This window comes from Thalassophryne amazonica, chromosome 12 (genome assembly GCF_902500255.1).
Source record: "Thalassophryne amazonica chromosome 12, fThaAma1.1, whole genome shotgun sequence".
NCBI classification, from domain to species: Eukaryota; Metazoa; Chordata; class Actinopteri; order Batrachoidiformes; family Batrachoididae; genus Thalassophryne; species Thalassophryne amazonica.
Window position 1 is genome coordinate 12,721,632 of NC_047114.1, and position 25,215 is coordinate 12,746,846.

Below are 25,215 nucleotides of genomic sequence, written 5' to 3' on the forward strand. Positions count from 1 at the left end.
ACAAACCTCACTCCTCTTTCACAATGTTTTGGAGTTTGTTGTGGGAACAAACAGCTGCACAGCCACGTCCCCAAAGTCAGCATCATAAAAACACACACACACGCTCGTGTTACTGGACTCCATCCTTACCAGCATGACTAACACGTTTCTCACATATCTGTGCCAGTTGTCACACTGGTGCTGGTGCATCTCTTAAAAATGGTGCTCACTAATTGATCAGTGATCAATATAGTGAACAGGCAATGAAACTTCTCTCTGTTTGTTTAAAAGCCTTGCGTCGTAGACATGCTAACACATTAGCAATGGCCCCGTTTTTAAGTTATAAAATACATCTATCACCTGTTTCAGAAGAACATGTCGGTTTAAAATAAAAGGGTATATACTCACAGACATATGCTCTTTAAGGTTTTAGTGGGGAAAAATTAAGATAAAGTGAAATAAAACAAAGAACCAACAGGCCAGCGAATCGAAGCACTGCTTCATTGGTTCATGCTTCAAAGTGGAGTCGCGCTGCAGAAGCGGTTGATCACAGAGCCGCTGCAGGATCTGCAATCAACGTAGAGAAATGATCATTTTCCCAACAAACACCCTCAAAAACAACGGCCGTTCTGAAGGACCGATAAGGGAATCGTTAAGCAAAAAGACTATTGATATCGGTGAATCGAATAATTTCTTAACGATACCATAGAAGAACCGGTTTTCGATACCCAACCCTAGCTCCAATCATCCCTTTTTACCAAAATAAACAACTTTAACTTTTGACCCCTGTACAAACTGAAACTGACCTTTTCAACTCACCATTTTTGCTGTTTTTAACCACACAACATTCAGCCATCGATAGTCCAAACTATACCTTTTTGGAATTGTTATGATCAGACAAATAATGTGGTGTAGTTTTCAATACGACTGGAGCATTTTTCAATTTTAACCCCTGTGTAATTCTTCTTTGACTCCTACCTTGCTACAGCTGCCACCCTGGGATGACCTGGGATGGCCACTGTACATTTTGTCAGTCATGTTACCCTGAGGCTGAGCTGTACGTGTTGCTTGGTCTCATTAAGTGCTTGGTTCATGGACTGTTGTATGTCTGCATGGTCACAAACATGTTCTGACCTGGAATCACAGCACGTGTTACGTAACACTGATATGTCACATCCAGCCTGGCGCCTGAAAATCCCCGTCACTGCCGCTGAAGCCCAGTGAGCTGTCAGAACCAGCGCCCAGTAACACACACTGCACCCCTCCACCTCCATGCACAAATACTCAAAATCACGCAGCAGTGTGACCGTGACACCCATCACCTGACTCCCCACCAGTACCCTGCCGCCGCCTGCTGTAATCTCTGGACTTATACCAGAGCAGACTGGGACGCAAGCCAGACCAGGCTAACCGAGTCAGAACTCAGCTAGTGGACCAGATTCAAAAAAGCAAATATTCATCTGTGATCAGCAGCTTTATGTGTAAAACCACAAACAGGTTGAACAAACAAATACACTTCTATTGTAAAGTTTTTTCAAAACACACACACACACATCATGATGTATGTTGTTTGCCTGCGTCTAGTTTTGTGAAGCTCTTCCAAATCCTGTTTCCTGTTTGAAACGTTTGTTGCTGGTGTGTCACCTGCTGCCCAGGAAAAGTGCCACCAACAAGCCAGCTATCATCACAAGATTCATTACCAGGAAACACAAGTTGGCTCTGCTGAAACAGGGGAGAAACTTAAAGGGAACAAATGTTTTCATGAATGACCATCTAACGAAATACATCGCTGACACAGCCAGAAAAGCACGCTACCTGAGGAAGCAGGGCAAAAATAATGAACACATGGATGAGCAACTGTAAAACTGAACCGGCCACAAGACAAAGTGCTGGACATCAGGAGGACGGAGGAGCTGGAAAAATACCAATGATCAACATGAACTGGACGATTAGGTAACAACCATGACACACACCAGCGGATGTCATTCATCTTTATCTAAAAACAATATTAAGCACTTAACTGAGAGGATAAATGATCATCATCATCTGGCATTAACAACTGCACCTACTACAGTGACGAACAATTTAACCAGAACATTACATCAATGGATCAATTATCAATTATCGATTTCAACAGCAGAAGCCTTTTCACAGCCATTTGGTGTAATTGCTGTATCAGAAACCTGGATCAATACAGAAAAAGGAATGGACTTTGAGCTGGAAGGATATGAATTAAAGAATATAGACAGAAAAAACAAAGGTGGTAGAGGAGTTGCCATATATGTGGATAAAAACGAGCTACAGTGTGATTGTAAGCATGACAACTGTGGTAACTTACTAGAATGTATAACTATTGAAATGTGTGACGAAAAGAAAAGGAATATTATAGTTAGCTGCATATACAGGACACCAGGTACAAATACTGATACTTTCAGGGAATGGATACAGGGTGCATTTGCAAAACAAAGCAACAAAATCGTTTTCATATGTGGTGATTTCAACATTGATATATTAAATCCATATCAGGATAGTACATCAGATGACTTTATCGGTGCAATGTATAGTATGAGTCTATTTCCAAAAATCACCAGACCAACCAGAATCACCCTCAACTGTGCCACCTTGATTGACAACATATACACTAACGAACTTGAGGATAAAACAATAAGTGGTATTCTAATTAATGACATCAGTGATCATCTACCAGTCTTTATCATCTATGATTACAACCACACCAAGAGAAAGAAAAATAATCTAAAAGAATATTGAAGAATAAGGTCAGGGGAATCAATAAACGCATTCAGGAATAAATTATTAGCGCAAAACTGGGAAGCAGTATACCAAGAACAATGAGTGGACAATGCATATGAAATATTTCTGAAGGCATTTAAGCAATTATGTGACAAAAGGTGTCCAATTAAAAAATACACAAGAAGACTGAAGTATGGCAACTGTCCATGGATCACAAAACGTTTACAAAACACCTACAAGAAGAAAAATGCGCTATACAGAGAATTCATAAGACTGAGATCTAAAGAGACAGAAAATAAATATAAATGATATAGAAATAACTTAACAAATATCATAGGGTTTAGCAAAAAGCATTATTATAAGACATTATTAGATAATAACAAACATATTATAAAGGGAATGTGGGGTATACTAAACAGCATTATAAGAAGTACTTCTAAACAGTTACAATATCCTGAGTATTTTATTGATGAGGGTAATGTAATTTGTAATAACAATGATGTGGCTGACAATCTAAATAAATTTTTTGTAAATGTGGGACCTGATCTTGCAGGAAAAAAATCTCTGATGCAGGGACAGTTGGGAAAAACATGGATGTACTGATAGAACGAAATTATAATACAATGTTTCTCAAAGCAGTGGAGGAGAAAGAAATACTAGATATTGTTAAAAAATGTAAAAACAAAACATCAACTGATTATAATGACATTGATATGACATCAGTAAAAGAGGTCATTGAAGGGATCTCAAAACCTTTAACATACATCTGTAATTTATCATTTCAAACTGGTTCATTCCCAAACAAGATGAAAACAGCTAAAGTCATTCCACTGTATAAAACTGGGAACAAGCATCATTTCGACAACTACAGATCTGTGTCTTTACTTCCACAATTTTCCAAAATACTGGAAAAACTCTAATAATAGATTGGATATATTCACTGAAAAGCACAAATTACTCTCCGATAATCAATATGGTTTTAGATCAAACAGTAGAACATCATTAGCAATAATACAAGCAATTGAAGAGATCACAAAAGCCACTGAACAAAAGAAATACACAGTTGGAATATTTATTGACATTAAGAAAGCCTTTGACACAATTAACCATGAAATATTAATTAGAAAACTAGAAAGATATTGCATCAGAGGTATTGTATCAGACTGGGTTAGAAACTATTTACAACAGAGACAGCAGTTTGTTAAGATGGGTGATGTCAGTTCTGAATGTTTGGACATTGTTTGTGGGGTACCACAGGGGTCAGTGTTAGGGCCCAAACTATTATATATTGTATATTAATGATATTTGTAAGGTGTCACAGATACTCTACTGGTGTTGTTTGATGATGGCATGTATATTTTCTGTTGTGGGGAGAATTTAAAAGAAATGGTAGAAGAAATCACTGAAGAAATTAACAAATTGAAAATATGGTTTGACCAAAACAAATTGTCATTGAACTTAAATAAAACAAAACTAATGTTATTTGGGAACTGCAGAACCAATGAGCAAGTACGAATACAGATAGATGGGGTGCAGACTGAAAGGGTTAAATGGTAAATGGACTGCATTTATATAGCGCTTTTCCATCTGCATCAGACGCTCAAAGCGCTTTACAATTATGCCTCACATTCACCCCGATGTCAGGGTGCTGCCATACAAGGTGCTCACTACACACCGGGAGCAATAGGGGATTAAAGGCCTTGCCCAAGGGCCTTTAGTAATTTTCCAGTCAGGCGGGGATTTGAACCCATGATCTTCTGGAATCAAGCCCAACACCTTAACCACTAGACCATCACCTCCCCTAATGAAGATACAGGGTTAATGAAAATAAATTCCTTGGGGTAATAATAGATGAGAAAATCAGTTGGAAACCACACATAAAATATATACAAACCAAAGTAGCAAGAAACATTTCAGTGTTAAACAAAGCAAAGCATGTTCTGGATCATAAATCACTCTGCATCTTATACTGTTCCATTGTCTTACCGTATTTCAATTACTGCGTAGAAATTTGGGGTAATAACTATATGAGTTCAATGAAATCACTATTCTTCAGGTCATTCATAATACAGTTTAAAACAAAATATAAAGAATGTGTTTTCATGGGATACAGGGAGGAAGTGTCAGAGCCACTAGGTGTTCACAGGAAACTGTTAATGATTATTTATTTCTGTATTTGTTTTATGGATTTATTTATGTTCATTGTTAGTTGGGTCTGTCTTTTCTGTTGTGTTTTGTTTTGTCGGGTTCTTTATGTCTTTTTTCTAAAATTGTATTGTATTACTGTATCATTATTAGGTGTGTGTTGTGCGCTCGGCGTTTTTTTCATTTCAAGGAAAAAGACGGAACGACTGGAGCAGCGCCGCATCAAATTTTGCCAGAAACTGGGCGACAGCCAGGTGGAAACCATTCGGATGATTCAGACGGCTTTACAACCAGTTTAAAGACGTCCGCACAACGGTGGAGAGCGCGCTGCGCTCCGGTCGGCCATCAACATGCTGAAATGACCAGATCATTTCCAAAGTGAATGCTGTGGTGATGCTGGACCGTCGTGTGACTGTCCGAAAAATTGCGGAAGAGGTGGACACCAGCACTTTTTCGGTAGATTCCACTGTGACAGAAGATTTGGCCATGAAAAGAGTGGCGGTGAAATTCATGCTGCTGCTGACGGCGGAGCAAAACCGCCTCCATGTTGAAGTCTCACAGGACATGCTGTGACATGCCCACCTCTTCCACAATTTCTCGGATAGTCACACAACTAAAAAGTCACTGAAAGCCGTCTGAATCATGAATCAATGGTTTCCACCTGGCTGTCGCCCAGTTTCTGGCAAGATTTGATGCGGCGCTGCTCCAGTCGTTCTGTCTTTTTCCTTGAAATAAAAATCCGCCGAGCGCACTGCACACACCTCACACAAAGGCTGCTTACCAGAAAATGATGCAATCGACAGGCGCGAAAAAGTTCACACATGCGCACGAACGTTCAAGGTTGGCTCATGCAAGCACACGATTCAAATCCATCAGGTTTTTGAAAAAATAAAAAGGTCCGATACTTTTCTAACAGACCTCGTATTATTATTATCATCATGACTGTCAATAGTCGTATTTTTAAGGAAACAGGGATTGATATATAAATCATCCCACCCCTTCTCCCTAGAAGGGGTGGGATTAGATAAGTTTCGACTTCTTCTCGCTCCTTTTTGAACTAACTTTAATTTTACGTTGTCTGTTGTTTTATTTTTTCTTTTGTTATGTTCAAAATAAATCTTCAATTCAATTAAAATAAATACGCAGATTTATGAATTAGAAATTATTTTTTCCTTGACATTCACAATAATGTGTAAAGTTGCAGCTGACAACATCTCACCTGAATGTGCTTCACAATAAAAGTATTTTCACAAACCTTTAATCTGAAACTGCCAATGTTTGTAATTAGTCAGTTATCAGAAACCTGTTGAGTAAATATGGACACTTTCAAACATGTTTGTAGAGTTTTAAAACCGTCATGATGACTCCAAGCAGCGACTCACGTTAGAATTAAAAACCCTCAGATGCCGTTTTGGATCTTACCTTGTTGTGATGCTGCACCACAAGTGAGCACCTGTGGGGAAAAAAATACAGAAATAACACCATAATTAATACAATGCAATTCCTCTTCACTCAGTCTCTGTGTTTGTTGGATTTGGAGCTGCAGAAGGAAAAAATAAATCAATTTAAACCTTACAGTCACTAGACTTCCAGTCTGGGCGAACATGTGAAGGCAGCGTCATCTTGGTCTCTTGCAGCGACAACTTCTAAAACTACATTCTTTTTTAAAATCCCCAATCGACTTGAAGCGGAAAGTTATTATTAGACTTTTATTTATCCCCAGAGATATGTCAAAGTCATCTACAGCGCCTAAAAAGAACGAAGCGGGCGCTTCCTCGACGGACAACAGCATGACGCTAAGTAGCATAGCCGCCATGCCAGAAGACCATTGAGCGAGCATCGCAGCTGACTTTAAAGTATCGTTCACCGCACTGGAACTGAGGCTCAAAAAAAAATACAGCTGCCGATAACAGGCCACGGCCGGCAAATTAACACTTTGGAATCGCATGCTGAACTACAGGACCAAAATTCAAGCAGTCAAGGAGAAGTGTTCAGCATTAGCTGATAGCAATAGTAAGCTAACAGCTACAACCATCAATCTTGACAGCTGCAGCAAAAATATCAGGATAATTGGCTTCCAGAATCTTCCAGAACCTCAGCCTGGCGCTCGTCCCAGGCCGGTGATTCTACGACTCCACCGCTACCAGACGAAGGGACTGATCATCTGCAAGGCTTGTAAGAGATGAGGGAGTCTAAGCTACCGGGGATCATCGATTCAGATTTTTGAAGATTATACTCCAGAAGTCGCGGGCGAGCAAGCTATGTATCAGTCAGTGATGGCGGATCTCTACAAACTCTCTTTACAACCGTCTCTTCTCTTCCCGGCCCGTTTGTAGATCACTCTGGAGGGTGGCACGAGGAAGAGATTCGCATCACCCGTTGAGGCCTCCACCTTCATGGCACAATTTCAACGGAGCACCGGGAAGAGCTGAATTTCCTGTCAGCTGGTTAGACCTGACTGTGCCTGGGCTAGAAGTTTCTTATTTTTAACTTTTTCAAAATTTGTTTATTTACCTTTTTTTTCCTTGATCGGTAGTAGTTATTATTAGATTATTATGCTGAGTTAGCCCTGGCGCTAATACTGCACTGTCACTAACATGGTTTTTTTTTGGGGGGGGGGGGGGGGGTGGATAAAAATGACTAGTTTCATTTAAATTAAGGTGTTTCCAAGGGAATACCGGATTAGAGCTACAATTTCAATGAGAGTGCTTCTCCATTTTTCCTTTTTTCTTCCCCCCCTCGATTGATCTAGGGATTAGCCCAACTATTTAGTATTTAGCACCGCCTAATACGGACAGTTTATAGTTTTACTTATTCAACTTTGTGTTTGATTTTAGGCATTACACCGGTTCATATCACATTTTGTAAAATGATGCTGGGCTACAAGCGAAAATGTACAAAATTCTAACTTAATGATATAGGGGTTCTAACTTGCTAGTAAAGCTGCAAAAGCTGAGAAAGTAATGATTTGCAAATCCTCTTAAAAACTATATTTAATTGAATACACCACAAAGACAAGCTTCCACTACTGAGGTATTACCTAGATTTACAGTATCTCACTAGGCATGCTGACAAAACTCAATGTCAACAAAAAGCACAACATGTTTATTTGATCCTATACCAACAAAACTGTTTAAGGACCTGTGGCCCACTCTTGGACCAACTGTGGTAGAAATTATTAATCTTTCTTTAACTTCTGGATCTGTTCCTAAATGTTTCAAATCTGCAGTGATTAAACCATTACTTAAGAAACCTAATCTTGACCCTAGTGTATTGAAAAACTATCGGCCAATATCCAATCTATCATTTTTCTCTAAAATTCTGGAAAAAGTGGTGTCACAGCAGCTCGTAGACTATCTTATAATGACTGTACGGATGTCAATGATCTTATGCATCATTTTAACTCTCACTGTGCCACATTATTGGACTTGGTGGCCCCTTTCAAAACAATTAATGTCCGTGAGAAGTCATGTCCGTGGATAAATTACAGTATCTTGGAGTTAAGAAGACTGTGTCGGAAAACGGAGCGCTTGTGGAAATCCATGCACCTTGAGGTCCATAGGCTACATCTCAGGGACCTTATTTCCATGTTAAATAATGCATTAAGAGAGGCAAGATCTAAATATTTCCATCGCCTGATAATGTCCAATAAGGGAAATCCAAAGGTGCTTTTTAACACAATTAACTCTCTCGTGTCCCATGCTGCCTCTGCAACCTCTGAGTTTTGTAAAGCAGATGGCACTGACCTCTTGGAGTTCTTTGTTGATAAGGTCAGACACATAAAAAATGCCTTTACTGACCCCTTGTGGTCTGGCCCAGTCCGGCCTGAACTGCCACTACAGGTCTGGTCGTCTTTCAACCGAGTGTCACTAGAAGACATTGGAGCAGTTGCAACTAAAATGAACCTGACCTCATGCCCATTTGATGTCCTTCCCTCCAAGCTTTTCTTAGATACTTTTGACTCAATCGGGCCATGGGTCATGAAAATGTTCAACATGTCCCTGTCATCCGGTCTCTTTCTGAGCTCATTTAAACATGCTGTGGTGGAACCAAGACTCAAAAAGCCTAACTTGGACCAGTCTGAGCTTAAGAATTTCTGGCCAATATCGAAGCTCCCCTTTCTAGCAAAAATACTGGAAAAAGTGGTCGCAAAACAACTAACGTCTTTCCTTGAGATGCACAACATCTATGACACTTTTCAGTCAGGCTTTCGGAAACACCACTCCACCGAGACCGCACTACTGAGAGTGTCTAGTGATATCATGATGATGGCTGACAAAGGAAGATGCACGGTCCTAGTCCTGCTAGACCTGTCCGCAGCCTTCGACACCGTCGACCACAGCATTATGATCAACCGGCTGCGCGATCTGGTAGGGTTGTCGGGGTCCGTGCTGAAGTGGTTTGCCTCATACTTGGAGGAGAGGACCTTTAGTGTGTTGGCTGGCCATAAACTATCGAAAACAACTGTTTTACAGTATGGTGTCCCGCAAGGTTCTGTTTTGGGGCCACTGCTGTTTCAGTTGTATGTCCTTCCCCTCGGCCAGTTGATTCAGGGCTTCAGGGATATTTCCTACCACCTGTTTGCGGACGACTTACAACTGTACTGTTCCTTTAAGATTTCAGAAGTCCACAAATTGAACTCTTTATTTGACTGCCTGTCACAGGTGAAGAAGTGGCTTAATGGAAACCGTCTGCAACTGAACTCTGAAAAAACGGAATGTCTCTTGCTCAGCACGCAAGCAAGCTTGTGAAGAATTGCTTCTTTCAACTGCGAAATATCACCAAACTTAAACAATTGGTGTCACAGAAAGAATTAGAGGAACTCATCCATGCCTTTGTCTCCATGCGGTTGGACTATTGCAACAGCCTGTTCACTTGCCTGGGTAAGAAGGAGATAAATCGGTTGCAGTATGTCCAGAACTCTGCTGCAAGGCTTCTGACCCACACCGACAGGAGAGCCCACATCACGCCTATCTTGGAATCCCTCCACTGGCTCCCTGTTGCCTCCAGAATTAGTTTTAAAATCTTGGTTTTGACTTTCAGAGCACTACATGGTCAGGCTCCTGATTACATTGCTGACTTGATTCAGCCTTACACCTCAGCCCGCAGCCTCAGATCTTTAGGTCAGAACCTGTTGATGGTTCCTCGAACCTCCTTTAAAACTCGAGGAGACCGATCTTTTAAAGCCGTAGCGCCTCGTCTCTGGAACGAACTCCCTCTGTCCCTGCGATCCCTGGACTCTGTTGAGATGTTCAAAAAGCAACTAAAGACTTTATTTTTTAAACAGGCTTTTCATGGCCAATAATCTTTTAGTACTGAGTGTGTATTTTTACTGTATATTTTTATTGTTTTACCTTGTAAAGCGCTTTGTGACCCCTGTCTGTGAAAAGCGCTATATAAATAAAAGTTTACTTACTTACTTACTTACTGAGAATAATCTCTTTGAGCCACTGCAGTCTGCTTTTAGAAAATATCATTCCACAGAGACGGCTCTCACTAAAGTGGTGAATGATCTTCTGCTTACAAAGGATTCGGACACCAGTACGGTTCTGTTGCTGTTAGATCTCAGTGCTGCATTTGATACAGTGGATCATCATATTCTACTTGATAGGCTGGAAAATCATTTTGGGATTACTGGGAGTGCCCTTGCATGGCTGACGTCATACTTGCCCAGTCGTTCTCACTGTGTTTTGTACAGTAACACTACCTCTAACCTTAGTGACATGAAATTTGGGGTTACACAGGGGTCTGTCTTAGGCCCCCTGCTTTTCTCCCTTTATATAGCACCCCTTGGGCACATATTGTGGCGTTTTGGGATTACCTTTCACTGCTATGCAGATGATACTCAGTTATACATGCCGATAACTGCTGGTAATCTCGTTCACATAAAATCCTTAGAAGATTGCCTTGCAGCAGTGAGAAGTTGGATGTCTAGAAACTTCCTACTTTTAAACTCTGATAAGACTGAAATGATGGTTCTTGGTCCAGTGAGACATCGGCATTAATTTGACCAGTTAATGCTCAGCCTCGGCTCGTGTGTCATACATCACACTGACAAAGTGAAGAACCTTGGGGTAATTTTGATCCTTCGTTGTCCTTTGGCCTCCACATTAGAAATATTACTAGGACTGCTTTCTTCCACCTGCGAAATATTCGTCAGGATTCGTCCCACCCTGTCTATGGCTGATGCTGAGACCCTGATCCATGCATTTATCTCTTCTAGATTGGACTACTGCAATGTTCTACTTTCTGGTTTACCGCAGTCTAGCATTAGGGGTCTCCAATTGGTTCAAAATGCTGCAGCCAGACTTTTGACATGAAGCAGAAAGTTCGACCACATTACACCCATTTTGGCATCCCTTCACTGGCTTCCTATCCCAGTGAGATCAGATTTTAAGGTTCTGCTACTAACCTATAAAATTATTCATGGACTGGCACCCTCCTACCTAGCTGACCTAATTAAACCTTATGTACCGGCCCGGGCTTTACGTTCTCAGGGTGCAGGACTACCTTGTGTCCCTAAGGTGAATAAGAAGTCTGCGGGTCACAGAACTTTCTCTTATCGTGCCCCTGTTCTGTGGAATGATCTCCCTGCGTCAATTAAACAGACAGATTCTGTGGACACTTTCAAGTCCAGACTTAAGACGTACTTATTCTCCCTTTCGTATGGCTAGCATACTTGTACAGTTTTGTTTTACGCTTTTTACTCTTTTAATTCATTTTATTAGTAATTGGAGCGGGCTGCGGCCTCAACTTTACCTAAATTCTGGGTCTTTTAGTGAAGTTTAGGGCTAGTGGCCAGCGATCACCTTAGTATTTCTCTGTTTTTCTTGTTGTTTAATGCTGACAAATTATACAGTATTTCTTATCTTTCTGATGCCCGATTCTGTTTTTTCTCTCTGTTTAAGGTGCAGCTCGATCCAGAGATGGGAGTTGTGTTTGTGTTGGAGATCCTCCTGTCCTGTGCGCCAATAGCATTTCTTGTATATTCGTCCGTGAATTGTTCTGTAATTTATGTTTTGTCGCATGGCCCAAGCAGAGGGTCACCCCTTTGAGTCTGGTCTGCTTGAGGTTTCTTCCTCAGAGGGAATTTTTCCTTACCACTGTTGCTCTGGGGGTTGGTAAGGTTAGACCTTACCTGTGTGAAGCGCTTTGAGGCAACTCTGTTGTGATCTGGCGCTATATAAATGAAAATAAATAAAATAAAAAAATAAAAAAATAACCTCCAACACACTTTTAACATAATGTTGTTATTGTTGTTAAAATGACCCCAACATCATTTCTCTTCCTGTCCTCACCATGGTTCAACAACTTGAACCCACCGCCGATGCTCCTGCTCTTACTTCCCTTCCACTTGGTCTCTTGCACACACAATGGGCCTCATGTATCAATGTTGCGTACGGCGATATTTGAGCATATATGGGGTGTACGCCAAGACGGCTGCGCTACTTGACATTTATCAATGTGGTCGTTGGCGTACGCTGTGCTAAAAATATACACCAGGTCGAGAGGTGGCGTAAATTATACACCAAAATGAACCAGCGCTGGAATCCACATAAAAATGAAGATGATCAACATGATAAACAGTGCCATTATACAAATCAAAGCATATATTACATCAATCAATCAATCAATCAATTTTTTTTATATAGCGCCAAATCACAACAAACAGTTGCCCCAAGGCGCTTTATATTGTAAGGCAAGGCCATACAATAATTATGTAAAACCCCAACGGTCAAAACGACCCCCTGTGAGCAAGCACTTGGCTACAGTGGGAAGGAAAAACTCCCTTTTAACAGGAAGAAACCTCCAGCAGAACCAGGCTCAGGGAGGGGCAGTCTTCTGCTGGGACTGGTTAGGGCTGAGGGAGAGAACCAGGAAAAAGACATGCTGTGGAGGGGAGCAGAGATCGATCACTAATGATTAAATGCAGAGTGGTGTATACAGAGCAAAAGAGAAAGAAACAGTGCATCATGGGAACCCCCCAGCAGTCTACGTCTATAGCAGCATAACTAAGGGATGGTTCAGGGTCACCTGATCCAGCCCTAACTATAAGCTTTAGCAAAAAGGAAAGTTTTAAGCCTAATCTTAAAAGTAGAGAGGGTGTTTTTCTCCCTGATCTGAATTGGGAGCTGGTTCCACAGGACAGGAGCCTGAAAGCTGAAGGCTCTGCCTCCCATTCTACTCTTACAAACCCTAGGAACTACAAGTAAGCCTGCAGTCTGAGAGCGAAGCGCTCTATTGGGGTGATATGGTACTACGAGGTCCCTAAGATAAGATGGGACCTGATTATTCAAAACCTTATAAGTAAGAAGAAGAATTTTAAATTCTATTCTAGAATTAACAGGAAGCCAATGAAGAGAGGCCAATATGGGTGAGATATGCTCTCTCCTTCTAGTCCCCGTCAGTACTCTAGCTGCAGCATTTTGAATTAACTGAAGGCTTTTTAGGGAACTTTTAGGACAACCTGATAATAATGAATTACAATAGTCCAGCCTAGAGGAAATAAATGCATGAATTAGTTTTTCAGCATCACTCAGACAAGACCTTTCTGATTTTAGAGATATTGCGTAAATGCAAAAAAGCAGTCCTACATATTTGTTTAATATGCGCTTTGAATGACATATCCTGATCAAAAATGACTCCAAGATTTCTCACAGTATTACTAGAGGTTAGGGTAATGCCATCCAAAGTAAGGATCTGGTTAGACACCATGTTTCTAAGATTTGTGGGGCCAAGTACAATAACTTCAGTTTTATCTGAGTTTAAAAGCAGGAAATTAGAGGTCATCCATGTCTTTATGTCTGTAAGACAATCCTGCAGTTTAGCTAATTGGTGTGTGTCCTCTGGCTTCATGGATAGATAAAGCTGGGTATCATCTGCAAATTGTAATTTATTAGACAAATATGATTCAAACCACCGCAGCGCAGTGCCTTTAATACCTATGGCATGCTCTAATCTCTGTAATAAAATTTTATGGTCAACAGTATCAAAAGCAGCACTGAGGTCTAACAGAACAAGCACAGAGATGAGTCCACTGTCCGAGGCCATAAGAAGATCATTTGTAACCTTCACTAATGCTGTTTCTGTACTATGATGAATTCTAAAACCTGACTGAAACTCTTCAAATAGACCATTCCTCTGCAGATGATCAGTTAGCTGTTTTACAACTACCCTTTCAAGAATTTTTGAGAGAAAAGGAAGGTTGGAGATTGGCCTATAATTAGCTAAGATAGCTGGGTCAAGTGATGGCTTTTTAAGTAATGGTTTAATTACTGCCACCTTAAAAGCCTGTGGTACATAGCCAACTAACAAAGATAGATTGATCATATTTAAGATCGAAGCATTAAATAATGGTAGGGCTTCCTTGAGCAGCCTGGTAGGAATGGGGTCTAATAAACATGTTGATGGTTTGGATGAAGTAACTAATGAAAATAACTCAGACAGAACAATCGGAGAGAAAGAGTCTAACCAAATACCGGCATCACTGAAAGCAGCCAAAGATAACGATACGTCTTTGGGATGGTTATGAGTAATTTTTCTCTAATAGTTAAAATTTTGTTAGCAAAGAAAGTCATGAAGTCATTACTAGTTAAAGTTAATGGAATACTCAGCTCAATAGAGCTCTGACTCTTTGTCAGCCTGGCTACAGTGCTGAAAAGAAACCTGGGGTTGTTCTTATTTTCTTCAATTAGTGATGAGTAGAAAGATGTCCTAGCTTTACGGAGGGCTTTTTTATAGAGCAACAGACTCTTTTTCCAGGCTAAGTGAAGATCTTCTAAATTAGTGAGACGCCATTTCCTCTCCAACTTACGGGTTATCTGCTTTAAGCTACGAGTTTGTGAGTTATACCACGGAGTCAGGCACTTCTGATTTAAAGCTCTCTTTTTTAGAGGAGCTACAGCATCCAAAGTTGTCTTCAATGAGGATGTAAAACTATTGACGAGATACTCTATCTCACTTACAGAGTTTAGGTAGCTACTCTGCACTGTGTTGATATATGGCATTAGAGAACAAAGAAGGAATCATATCCTTAAACCTAGTTACAGCGCTTTCTGAAAGACTTCTAGTGTAATGAAACTTATTCCCCACTGCTGGGTAGTCCATCAGAGTAAATGTAAATGTTATTAAGAAATGATCAGACAGAAGGGAGTTTTCAGGGAATACTGTTAAGTCTTCTATTTCCATACCATAAGTCAGAACAAGATCTAAGATATGATTAAAGTGGTGGGTGGACTCATTTACTTTTTGAGCAAAGTCAATAGAGTCTAATAATAGATTAAATGTAGTGTTGAGGCTGTCATTCTCAGCATCTGTGTGGATGTTAAAATCGCCCACTATAATTATCTTATCTGAGCTAAGCACTAAGTCAGACAAAAGGTCTGAAAATTCACAGAGAAACTCACAGTAACGACCAGGTGGACGATAGATAATAAATAAAACTGGTTTTTGGGACTTCCAATTTGGATGGACAAGACTAAGAGACAAGCTTTCAAATGAATTAAAGCTCTGTCTGGGTTTTTGATTAATTAATAAGCTGGAATGGAAGATTGCTGCTAATCCTCCGCCCCGGCCCGTGCTACGAGCATTCTGACAGTTAGTGTGACTCGGGGGTGTTGACTCATTTAAACTAACATATTCATCCTGCTGTAACCAGGTTTCTGTAAGGCAGAATAAATCAATATGTTGATCAATTATTATATCATTTACCAACAGGGACTTAGAAGAGAGAGACCTAATGTTTAATAGACCACATTTAACTGTTTTAGTCTGTGGTGCAGTTGAAGGTGCTATATTTTTTTTTTTTGAATTTTTATGCTTAAATAGATTTTTGCTGGTTATTGGTAGTCTGGGAGCAGGCACCGTCTCTACGGGGATGGGGTAATGAGGGGATGGCAGGGGGAGAGAAGCTGCAGAGAGGTGTGTAAGACTACAACTCTGCTTCCTGGTCCCAACCCTGGATAGTCACGGTTTGGAGGATTTAAGAAAATTGGCCAGATTTCTAGAAATGAGAGCTGCTCCATCCAAAGTGGGATGGATGCCGTCTCTCCTAACAAGACCAGGTTTTCCCCAGAAGCTTTGCCAATTATCTATGAAGCCCACCTCATTTTTTGGACACCACTCAGACAGCCAGCAATTCAAGGAGAACATGTGGCTAAACATGTCACTCCCGGGCTGATTGGGGAGGGGCCCAGAGAAAACTACAGAGTCCGACATTGTTTTTGCAAAGTTACACACCGATTTAATGTTAATTTTAGTGACCTCCGATTGGCGTAACCGGGTGTCATTACTGCCGACGTGAATTACAATCTTACCAAATTTACGCTTAGCCTTAGCCAGCAGTTTCAAATTTCCTTCAATGTCGCCTGCTCTGGCCCCCGGAAGACAATTGACTATGGTTGCTGGTGTCGCTAACTTCACATTTCGCAAAACAGAGTCGCCAATAACCAGAGTTAGATCCTCGGCGGGTGTGTCGTCGAGTGGGGAAAAACGGTTAGAAATGTGAACGGGTTGGCGGTGTACACGGGGCTTCTGTTTAGGACTATGCTTCCTCCTCACAGTCACCCAGTCGGCCTGCTTTCCCGGCTGCTCGGGATCTGCCAGGGGGTAACTAACGGCGGCTAAGCTACCTTGGTCCGCACCGACTACAGGGGCCTGGCTAGCTGTAGAATTTCCCACGGTGCGGAGCCGAGTCTCCAATTCGCCCAGCCTGGCCTCCAAAGCTACGAATAAGCTACACTTATTACAAGTACCGTTACTGCTAAAGGAGGCCGAGGAATAACTAAACATTTCACACCCAGAGCAGAAAAGTGCGGGAGAGACAGGAGAAGCCGCCATGCTAAATCGGCTAAGTTCTAGTAGCTGCGCTAAGCTAGCGGATTCCTAAAAATACGCAAAGTGAATAATGTGTAAATAATTTAGAGGTGATTCAGCAGAAGGAGTGCTTTAGTTAAGGCACGTAAAGATTACACTGGGAAACAAATCGTAATCTAGATAACTAGATCAATCTAACTGCGCAGATTAAACAGCTAACAGATACAGAAAAACACCGCTGTGCTCCGGAACAGGAAGTGATACAATACCGCAGTGAGAGCCAACCACCAGTAGAGGCAAGCCAAGGCAAGCCAACATAAATAACACTTTCCTGATTATACTACATAATAATCAATACAAATCCCGCTTTTGCGGGATTGTTATGGAGCACGATCCGTGGCTACAGCGCTGACTGCAAAGACAGCGCTGCACGCCTTTTTCTCCAGACTTCGAGCCTGGAGCCAGAGCAGCGCTGAGCTTAACTTTATGTGGTGTGATCGTTTTAGACAATGAAATTGATAATAACTGTAGTTTCGTCATTCCCTTAATTCGCCCGTGCTGCAACCAGGTTTTGTCATCTCCATTCGGTTGTCCCAATAAAATAAATACAGAAATACATTTAAAAAATAAAGAAATCTGACAGATTAGGCGTGTCTTATTAATTGAGCGAGCAAATATCCACATGTCAAGAATTACTGACGTGAAAAGAGAATACAGTGGTCCCTCACTATAATGCCGTTCACCTGTCGCATGAGCACCTCTCGCGGAGTATTTAGTCCAATTTTGCATGCCTTTTTTTTTTACAGTGTTCTGTGTTCTGCGTATCTGTTTATAAGAATCTTGTCGCCCAGAAGAAAAAAAGAGCGCCAACAACTACTCATAACTGTGTTTGTCACACGGAAACAAACACCTGCTACAGCCAGATGTGAGTGGGAAAAGGCGCGGCGTCAGGACGCAGAGGCCCGATCTGTGAAATACTGGTCAGTCACTATTAATAATTTCTCATGTGTTCGATCTTGTTCGTTGATCGTTAAAATTCATTCGTTAGTTCTAAATGCCATCATAATTATTTATAGGAAAACGTTCTATTTTTATTTCTCAAACAAATGTTTGGGCCTGAAAACAGTTTGGTATTATTTTCCTACTAAGGTTTGAACTTTGAGAGTGTTTACACACGAGAGAAAAGTGAGAAAATGTTCATGCCTGATTAAGTGTATAAACTGTGTAGTGAAACATACCACTGTCCCAGCTTTTTTGAAACGTGCTGCAGGCATCCATTTCAAAATTAGCAAATATTTGCACAAAAACAATAAAGTTTATCAGTTTGAACATTAAATATCTTGTCTTTGTGGTGTATTCAACTGATTAAAGGTTGAAGAGGATTTGCATATCATTGTATTCTGTTTTTACTTGCATTTTACACAGCGTCCCAACTTCATTGGAATTGGGGTTGTATAAAAGTTCATGGTTGTGTTGGTTTGATAGAGGGGAGGGGAGGGAAAGAGTATCCTCATTTTACTTTGTTTTTTTTACCTGTGCTGTGTGTACTTTCACTGTTTATTGTTTTGAAACTGTTCAGAAAAGTCCATTTATATCTTGCCGCTCGCTACTTGAGACTGATCAGACAACTCTGCTGTTCGAGACTGGAATATGGCCAACGTAACTGTGGGGAGTGCTGCTAGTGGACGGGCTGTGAGGATCATTTCATTGAACACCGGTGGGCTAAATGCTGCGATCAAACGCACTAAACAGACATAAGAAAATTAAGTAGACCATGGGTCAAACAAATTTTACACTCTAAATTCAATCTTAAAACAAGGGGCACAGCCATATTAATCAGAAAAAATGTCAATTTTACTAAGGATAAAGTAATAGACTCAAACAGTTTGACTCAAACCCACACCACTGGATCTTTACCCAGAGAAATGGCTGGACTGGATGCTCGTGAGACCAGCGGGTAAGCTGTGTTCGTAGCATTAGCTGCTATCTTATTTACTCATTTTCTGGTGTTTGATACAACCAAACCCTGCATGAAATAACACCATGCGTATATTAACATTATGTAATCTTGGCATTACAGTGGTACTACTTATAGGGTAGTATTTTAACTTGATTGTGCTTTTTATATGAGCTTCAGCGGCGCTGTGCGGCACGGAGCTTGTAGTTCCTCATAGCCAAACCGTCCACGCCGAGTGACAACACAAAGTAGTTAAAAATAATCAAGAGACACTTTTTCGTGTCATCTTCCCACACTGGTATGACCCGTGGGTGAGCCAGAGTCGATCCCTTTGAGCTTTTCAAAAAGGTTTTTGTTTCTACCCATCTAATATCTTCCGTTGTTCTATATTGAAAACACCGCTCACCGGAAGTCCTAAGACAAAACGGAAATGCCTCTGTTGTAAAAGTGGGCGGGACCGAATAAGGTGAAAATGATGGCGTCGGCCCCAGAGGGTTAAACCCTTAGATCTTCAGCAAATGTATTTATAAAGAAAAACTGCATGAACTAAATCAAATCAAAATCAAATCAATTTTATTTATATAGCGCCAAATCACAACAAACAGTCGCCCCAAGGCGCTTTATATTGTAAGGCAAAAGCCATACATTAATTACAGAAAAACCCCAACGGTCAAAACGACCCCCTATGAGCAAGCACTTGACGACAGTGGGAAGGAAAACTCCCTTTTAACAGGAAGAAACCTCCAGCAGAACCAGGCTCAGGGAGGGGTAGTCTTCTGCTGGGACTGGTTGGGGCTGAGGGAGAGAACCAAGAAAAAGACATGCTGTGGAAGAGAGCAGAGATCAATCACTAATGATTAAAAGCAGAGTGGTGCATACAGAGCAAAAAGAGGTGAATAAAAAGAAACACTGGGTGCATCATGGGAACCCCCCAGCAGTCTAAGTCTATAGCAGCATAACTAAGGGATGGTTCAGGGTCACCTGATCCAGCCCTAACTATAAGCTTTTTCAAAAAGGAAAGTTTTAAGCTTAATCTTAAAAGTAGAGAGGGTGCCTGTCTCCCTAATCCGAATTGGGAGCTGGTTCCACAGGAGAGGAGCCAGAAAGCTGAAGGCTCTGCCTCCCCTTCTACTCTTACAAACCCTAGGAACTACAAGTAAGCCAGCAGTCAGAGCGAAGCGCTCTATTGGGGTGATATGGTACTAAGAGGTCCCTAAGATAAGATGGGACCTCATTATTCAAAACCTTATAAGTAAGAAGAAGAATTTTAAATTCTATTCTGGAATTAACAGGGAGCCAATGAAGAGAAGCCAATATGGGTGAAATATGCTCTCTCCTTCTAGTCCCCGTCAGTACTCTAGCTGCAGCATTTTGAATTAACTGAAGGCTTTTCAGGGAACTTTTAGGACAACCTGATAATAATGAATTACAATAGTCCAGCCTAGAAGAAATAAATGCATGAATTAGCTTTTCAGCATCACTCTGACACAAGACCTTTCTAATTTTAGAGATATTGCACAAATGCAAAAAAGCAGTCCTACATATTTGCTTAATACGCGCACTGAAGGACATATCCTGATCAAAAATGACTCCAAGATTTCTCACAGTATTACTGGAGGTCAGGGTAATGCCATCCAGAGTAAGGATCTGGTCAGACACCATGTTTCTAAGATTTGTGGGGCCAAGTACAATAACTTCAGTTTTATCTGAATTTAAAAGCAGGAAATTAGAGGTCATCCATGTCTTTATGTCTGAAAGACATTCCTGCAGTTTAACTAATTGGTGTGTGTCCTCTGGCTTCATGGATAGATAAAGCTGGGTATCATCTGCGTAACAATGAAAAATTAAGCAATGCTTTCTAATAATACTGCCAGCGCAGTGCCTTTAATACCTATGGCATGCCCTAATCTCTGTAATAAAATTTTATGGTCAACAGTATCAAAAGCAGCACTGAGGTCTAACAGAACATGCACAGAGATGAGTCCACTGTCTGAGGTCATAAGAAGATCATTTGTAACCTTGACTAATGCTGTTTCTGTATTATGATGAATTCTGAAACCTGACTGAAACTCTTCAAATAGACCATTCCTCTGCAGATGATCAGTTAGCTGTTTTACAACTACCCTTTCAAGAATTTTTGAGAGAAAAGGAAGGTTGGAGATTGGCCTATAATTAGCTAAGATAGCTGGGTCAAGTGATGGCTTTTTAAGTAATGGTTTAATTACTGCCACCTTAAAAGCCTGTGGTACATAGCCAACTAATAAAGATAGATTGATCATATTTAAGATCGAAGCATTAATTAACGGTAGGGCTTCCTTGAGCAGCCTGGTAGGAATGGGGTCTAATAGACATGTTGATGGTTTGGAGGAAGTGACTAATGAAAGTAACTCAGACAGAACAATCGGAGAGAAAGAGTCTAACCAAATACCAGCATTACTGAAAGCAGTCGAACATAAAGATATGTCTTTGGGATGGTTATGAATAATTTTTTCTCTAATAGTTAAAATTTAACTAAAATTTAACTTTAAAATTTAAAACTACACAAGTTTTTTTTATTTTCTAATAACGTTTATTCAATGAGGAGAAACAAATGCTAAATTATTGTTGTGTCGTAACTTAATTTTTGTTCAGCCTTTGTGACCCGTCTTCATGAAGTTAGATGCAAAAATGTTGAAATTGGCCCTATCCTGCAATGACAAAGAATCCTTAAAAAAATTAATGGATCCGGATCGTGTTCCGGATCATTACCAAAATTTAATGACTTCTAAGTTAGGCCAAGATAAAAATTTCATTGAAATCCATTGAGGATTTTTTGAGTAATCCTGCTAACAAACCAACCAACCAACAAACGGACGCGACCGAAAACATAACCTCCTTGGTGGAGGTAAAAATATAGAGATGCATTATATTTTGTTGTTTCAGAAGTGATTCAAAAATCACATATGTTTTAACCATTCAGGTGCACCAGCATGTGTAAGCAGGGTGTGCCTCCACGGACACACCTGACCTAAAAAATGACCTTGCGATTTTATTTTGTGTGTGCATGTGTGTTAAATAAAAATGTTCAGGTTCTACCTGTGGATGTGGACCGGAGGATGTTTCTGATGGTCACCATGACAACCAGCACAAGCAAAAGGATGGCCAGGAGGGTGTAGGCTCGGAAAGGGCTGAAGGACACGAAACTGGGGGACAAAAAAGAAAAGCCATCTTAAGACTACTAATCTTTGAGGTAATATTAATAATAACAACAATAATAATAATAATAATAATGTCAAATCTCACAAAGTGCAACAACAAAAAATGGCAATAATTTAAAAATAAGCAAAATCTAAAATTAAAATTAAGCTTGAAAAAAAATTGTAAAGTTTCATGCAGAGCTGTGGTGGGCACAGATAACCAAAAAATTAACTTCAATAACAGATAATCAGATAACTGAAAAGTTATCTTTGATAAAGATAAACCAATAAACCACACAAAAATGTATCGGAAGTTACAGATAACCGATAAATTCCAGTATCATCTCTGGTACATTTGCAACTACTAACAAGCTGAATTTGAGTTTTAACACCATGATCACTTTTGAAAGCGACAAAAGACTCAAACAATGAGTCAGCATTTCTATGTTTGAGCAAGCTGCCCCCTGCTGGAAGCTACACAGCTACAGCACTGACGCACCCTGAGAGCAGTCACAAAGCCAGCTCTCTACCAATCACAATGCTCCGGTCAGGCGGAGGTCTTGAAAAATAAAGGCATCCTGACTTATGGTTTTGTGTGAATACTGATAGAATAACGCCATTAATGTCAATTCTGTCATTTGTACAAAGTTAAAATATAACATATATCTTTTAATGTTGAATAATGCACTAATTCTGAGGTTTTGTAACACACACAGACAGATCGCAAAGGATTCTGGGTAAAATGTGCCTCTGCTAAACACTGATTGGTTCAATCATTCATTATGTAAACCAACACGTTAATGTGACGTGTGTCGTGTGTTGGTGTTTACAGATAATTGAGATAAATGTGCTTTTGTAAAATATTCCATTTTTTATTTGTAAAAACAGGCATTTTTACGGAGCCCTGGAAGTGTCATTGCAAAATGTTTTACATGTGGAGAGAATGTGCGCACGTTTTATGATGTTGTAAAACATGCACTCAATATTGTTGACACATAAATGTTGGCTTTACACTGTGCAAGAGAATTTTTTGGACCGAGTTTTAAGTTAATCGCGCATACTGCATCGTGTAGTGTACATGGAGTAACAAGCTACGTTTACCATCTGACGACCACCTCCTGATCGCCAATCATATGGTTGAATGAAAATCAAACCTATTTGATATTATTCTGGTCGGCCTTCTTGAGGGTATCCTGCTGCTGCAGAGCCTACAAGTGTCCAACCGCTCGCACTGTGCCTGTGCAAACACCGCAGAGCTGTCTTGTAATGTTTTGTTGTTGTTGTTTTGTTTTTAAACTTAATTTGTAAAAAAAAAAAAAAAAAAAATAGATGGCAGTAGAGTCCTTGAAATCTTTCCAAAACAAAATCCCAGATAATCCATCTGCTACATTTAAGATGCGTGGAATTTAACAAACGCAAATACAATAATGTCTATAAACCCAGAGAATATATTCACGAGAGTTTTAGGCACTAGAGTTTAATGCTGCTGTCCGTGGAGTCTGAACAGTTTGTCTGAAATGCATTTGTCCTGTCGTGAATACCCTGTCCTACCCATAATCCACTGCTGGGCTCAGCATGTGCTCACAAAACCTTAAAAATTAGCACATTATTTTAAAACTAAAACATATATCTGATATTTTCACGTTATAAAACTTCAGACATGACAGTAATTTTAAATAACTTGTCCAAAATTAGTGTTGTTAAAATTTGAACCATAAGTTAAAAATATATGCCTCTGGATGACTTGGGTGATATTGCCAGCATATCAGTATGGTGTTAAAGGAAATTTGTGTGTGTGTGTGTGTGTGTGTGTGTGTGTGTGTGTGTGTGTGTGTGTGTGTGTGTGTGTGTGTGTGTGTGTGTGTGTGTGTGTGTGTGTGTGTGTGTGTGTGTGTGTGTGTGTGTGTGTGTGTGTGTGTGTGTGTGTGTGTGTGTGGTGTGTGTGTGTGTGTGTGTGTGTGTGTGTGTGTGTGTGTGTGTGTGTGTGTGTGTGTGTGTGTGTGTGTGTGTGTGTGTGTGTGTGTGTGTGTGTGAGAGAGAGACTAGTTCTCCTTTGCCTGCAGAGGTAGAGTGGTTTTTCCTGGAAGTGTCTATCTACTATTTGCAGAGGGTAGAACTATATACATCTGTTAGGAAATTTTTAACAGGTAGGTCTCAACAGTTTTTAAGATTTAAAAATGTTTGCTGTTGTTCAGCTGGGTTTACTGCGTTATCAGACTAAAAGTTATCGGAGAACAATTCATCAGAAGATCATTAGCCTGATAATGGTTTTTAAAGTTATCTAAAAAGATAATCCGATAACGAAAACATTATCTTTGATAAGTATCTGTTATCGGATTATCTGAAGTGTGCCCACCACTGATGCAGAGTCACACCGAGCTGTCCAAAGTTGAAGATGGAGTGTTCACGGAGTGTTCGGTGTTTGCCTGGAGTGACCCTGAGTTGCCGAGTGCACGTCTGCGTTGCTCGAGGCAAACTCCTGTGTGCGGCATGAACACCTGAGGCAGCCGGGAGTCTGACCGAGCTCCCAAAAGATTCTAACATGGTGTGTGAATATGAACACAATGAATCAGACCTGAAATTTCACTCAAATCATTCAGCAACAACAAGAACACAATATCCGCCGGCAAAAATAGTGTCAGGACAAATGTGCGTCCCTGAAAAACAAACCTACAGTATATTGCTTTCTTGGGAAATTTCAGGTAAATGCACATATCACTGAATTACATTTTTCTAAACTTTAATTAGTTTTGCAATTGAAACAAACAAACAAATGCAGGTTTCATTATGTCTGGTAATATGAGGAGGTGGGGGGGAATTGTGATGCCTGGGACCCCCAGCAGGTTTAATACGCCTGTGCATATAATACTGTACCGACAGCAAAAGTTTTTTTTTTTTTTTAATATTATGCCGGACGCTGAAACGGAACAGAATTGTTTTGTTTGCTTGTTTGTGGTTTCCCTGAGTCACGGTACGGTGCTTACCTCAGCAGCGCGCCAGCTGCAGCCAACCGGGCCGAAGTCTGAGGCCAGATGACCGCGTGTCCGAGCCGCTTATCCGCCCCGCCGGCGCTCTTCCCGGACACGGTCCCAGCGTCCCGGCTTCCCAGCATCGGAAAGCGACTTAGGGGGTGTGTGTGGGTGTGCGTGATGCCGAAATTGTGCCCTGCCGAATCACTCACTGTTGGTCAGGTGCGCGTGCGCAGGCTGTGCGCCATCAGAGAGACGAGTGTCAATTTCACCAAAGTTCATGATAGTTCAGCTATGAGGATTTCAAAATAAAAGTCACGATCGCGGCGGGTCAGTGGATGGACGCAGGAGTGGGTGGATTAGAAAATAATTTCTGGGGATTGCAGTTTGAATTTTGACGTCAGTCGAGAAAAGAAATTAAGGA

At 40.7% G+C, this 25,215-nt stretch overlaps 1 protein-coding gene across 1 annotated transcript in view; it reads right to left on the reverse strand.

Annotated features, from left to right (window-relative positions):
• The window catches only part of retreg1 (reticulophagy regulator 1), a 73,051-nt gene extending 48,084 nt beyond the window's left edge, over positions 1–24,967 (reverse strand). The window contains exons 1-3 of the mRNA XM_034183362.1: positions 24,807–24,967; positions 21,722–21,828; positions 6,298–6,328 (exon numbers count right to left, since the gene is read on the reverse strand). Of these exons, the coding sequence (XP_034039253.1) occupies positions 6,298–6,328; positions 21,722–21,828; positions 24,807–24,934 (266 nt within the window). The 5' untranslated portion in view covers positions 24,935–24,967. The remainder of the gene's footprint in view (positions 1–6,297; positions 6,329–21,721; positions 21,829–24,806) is intronic.
• Between the last annotated feature and the right edge of the window lie 248 nt (positions 24,968–25,215).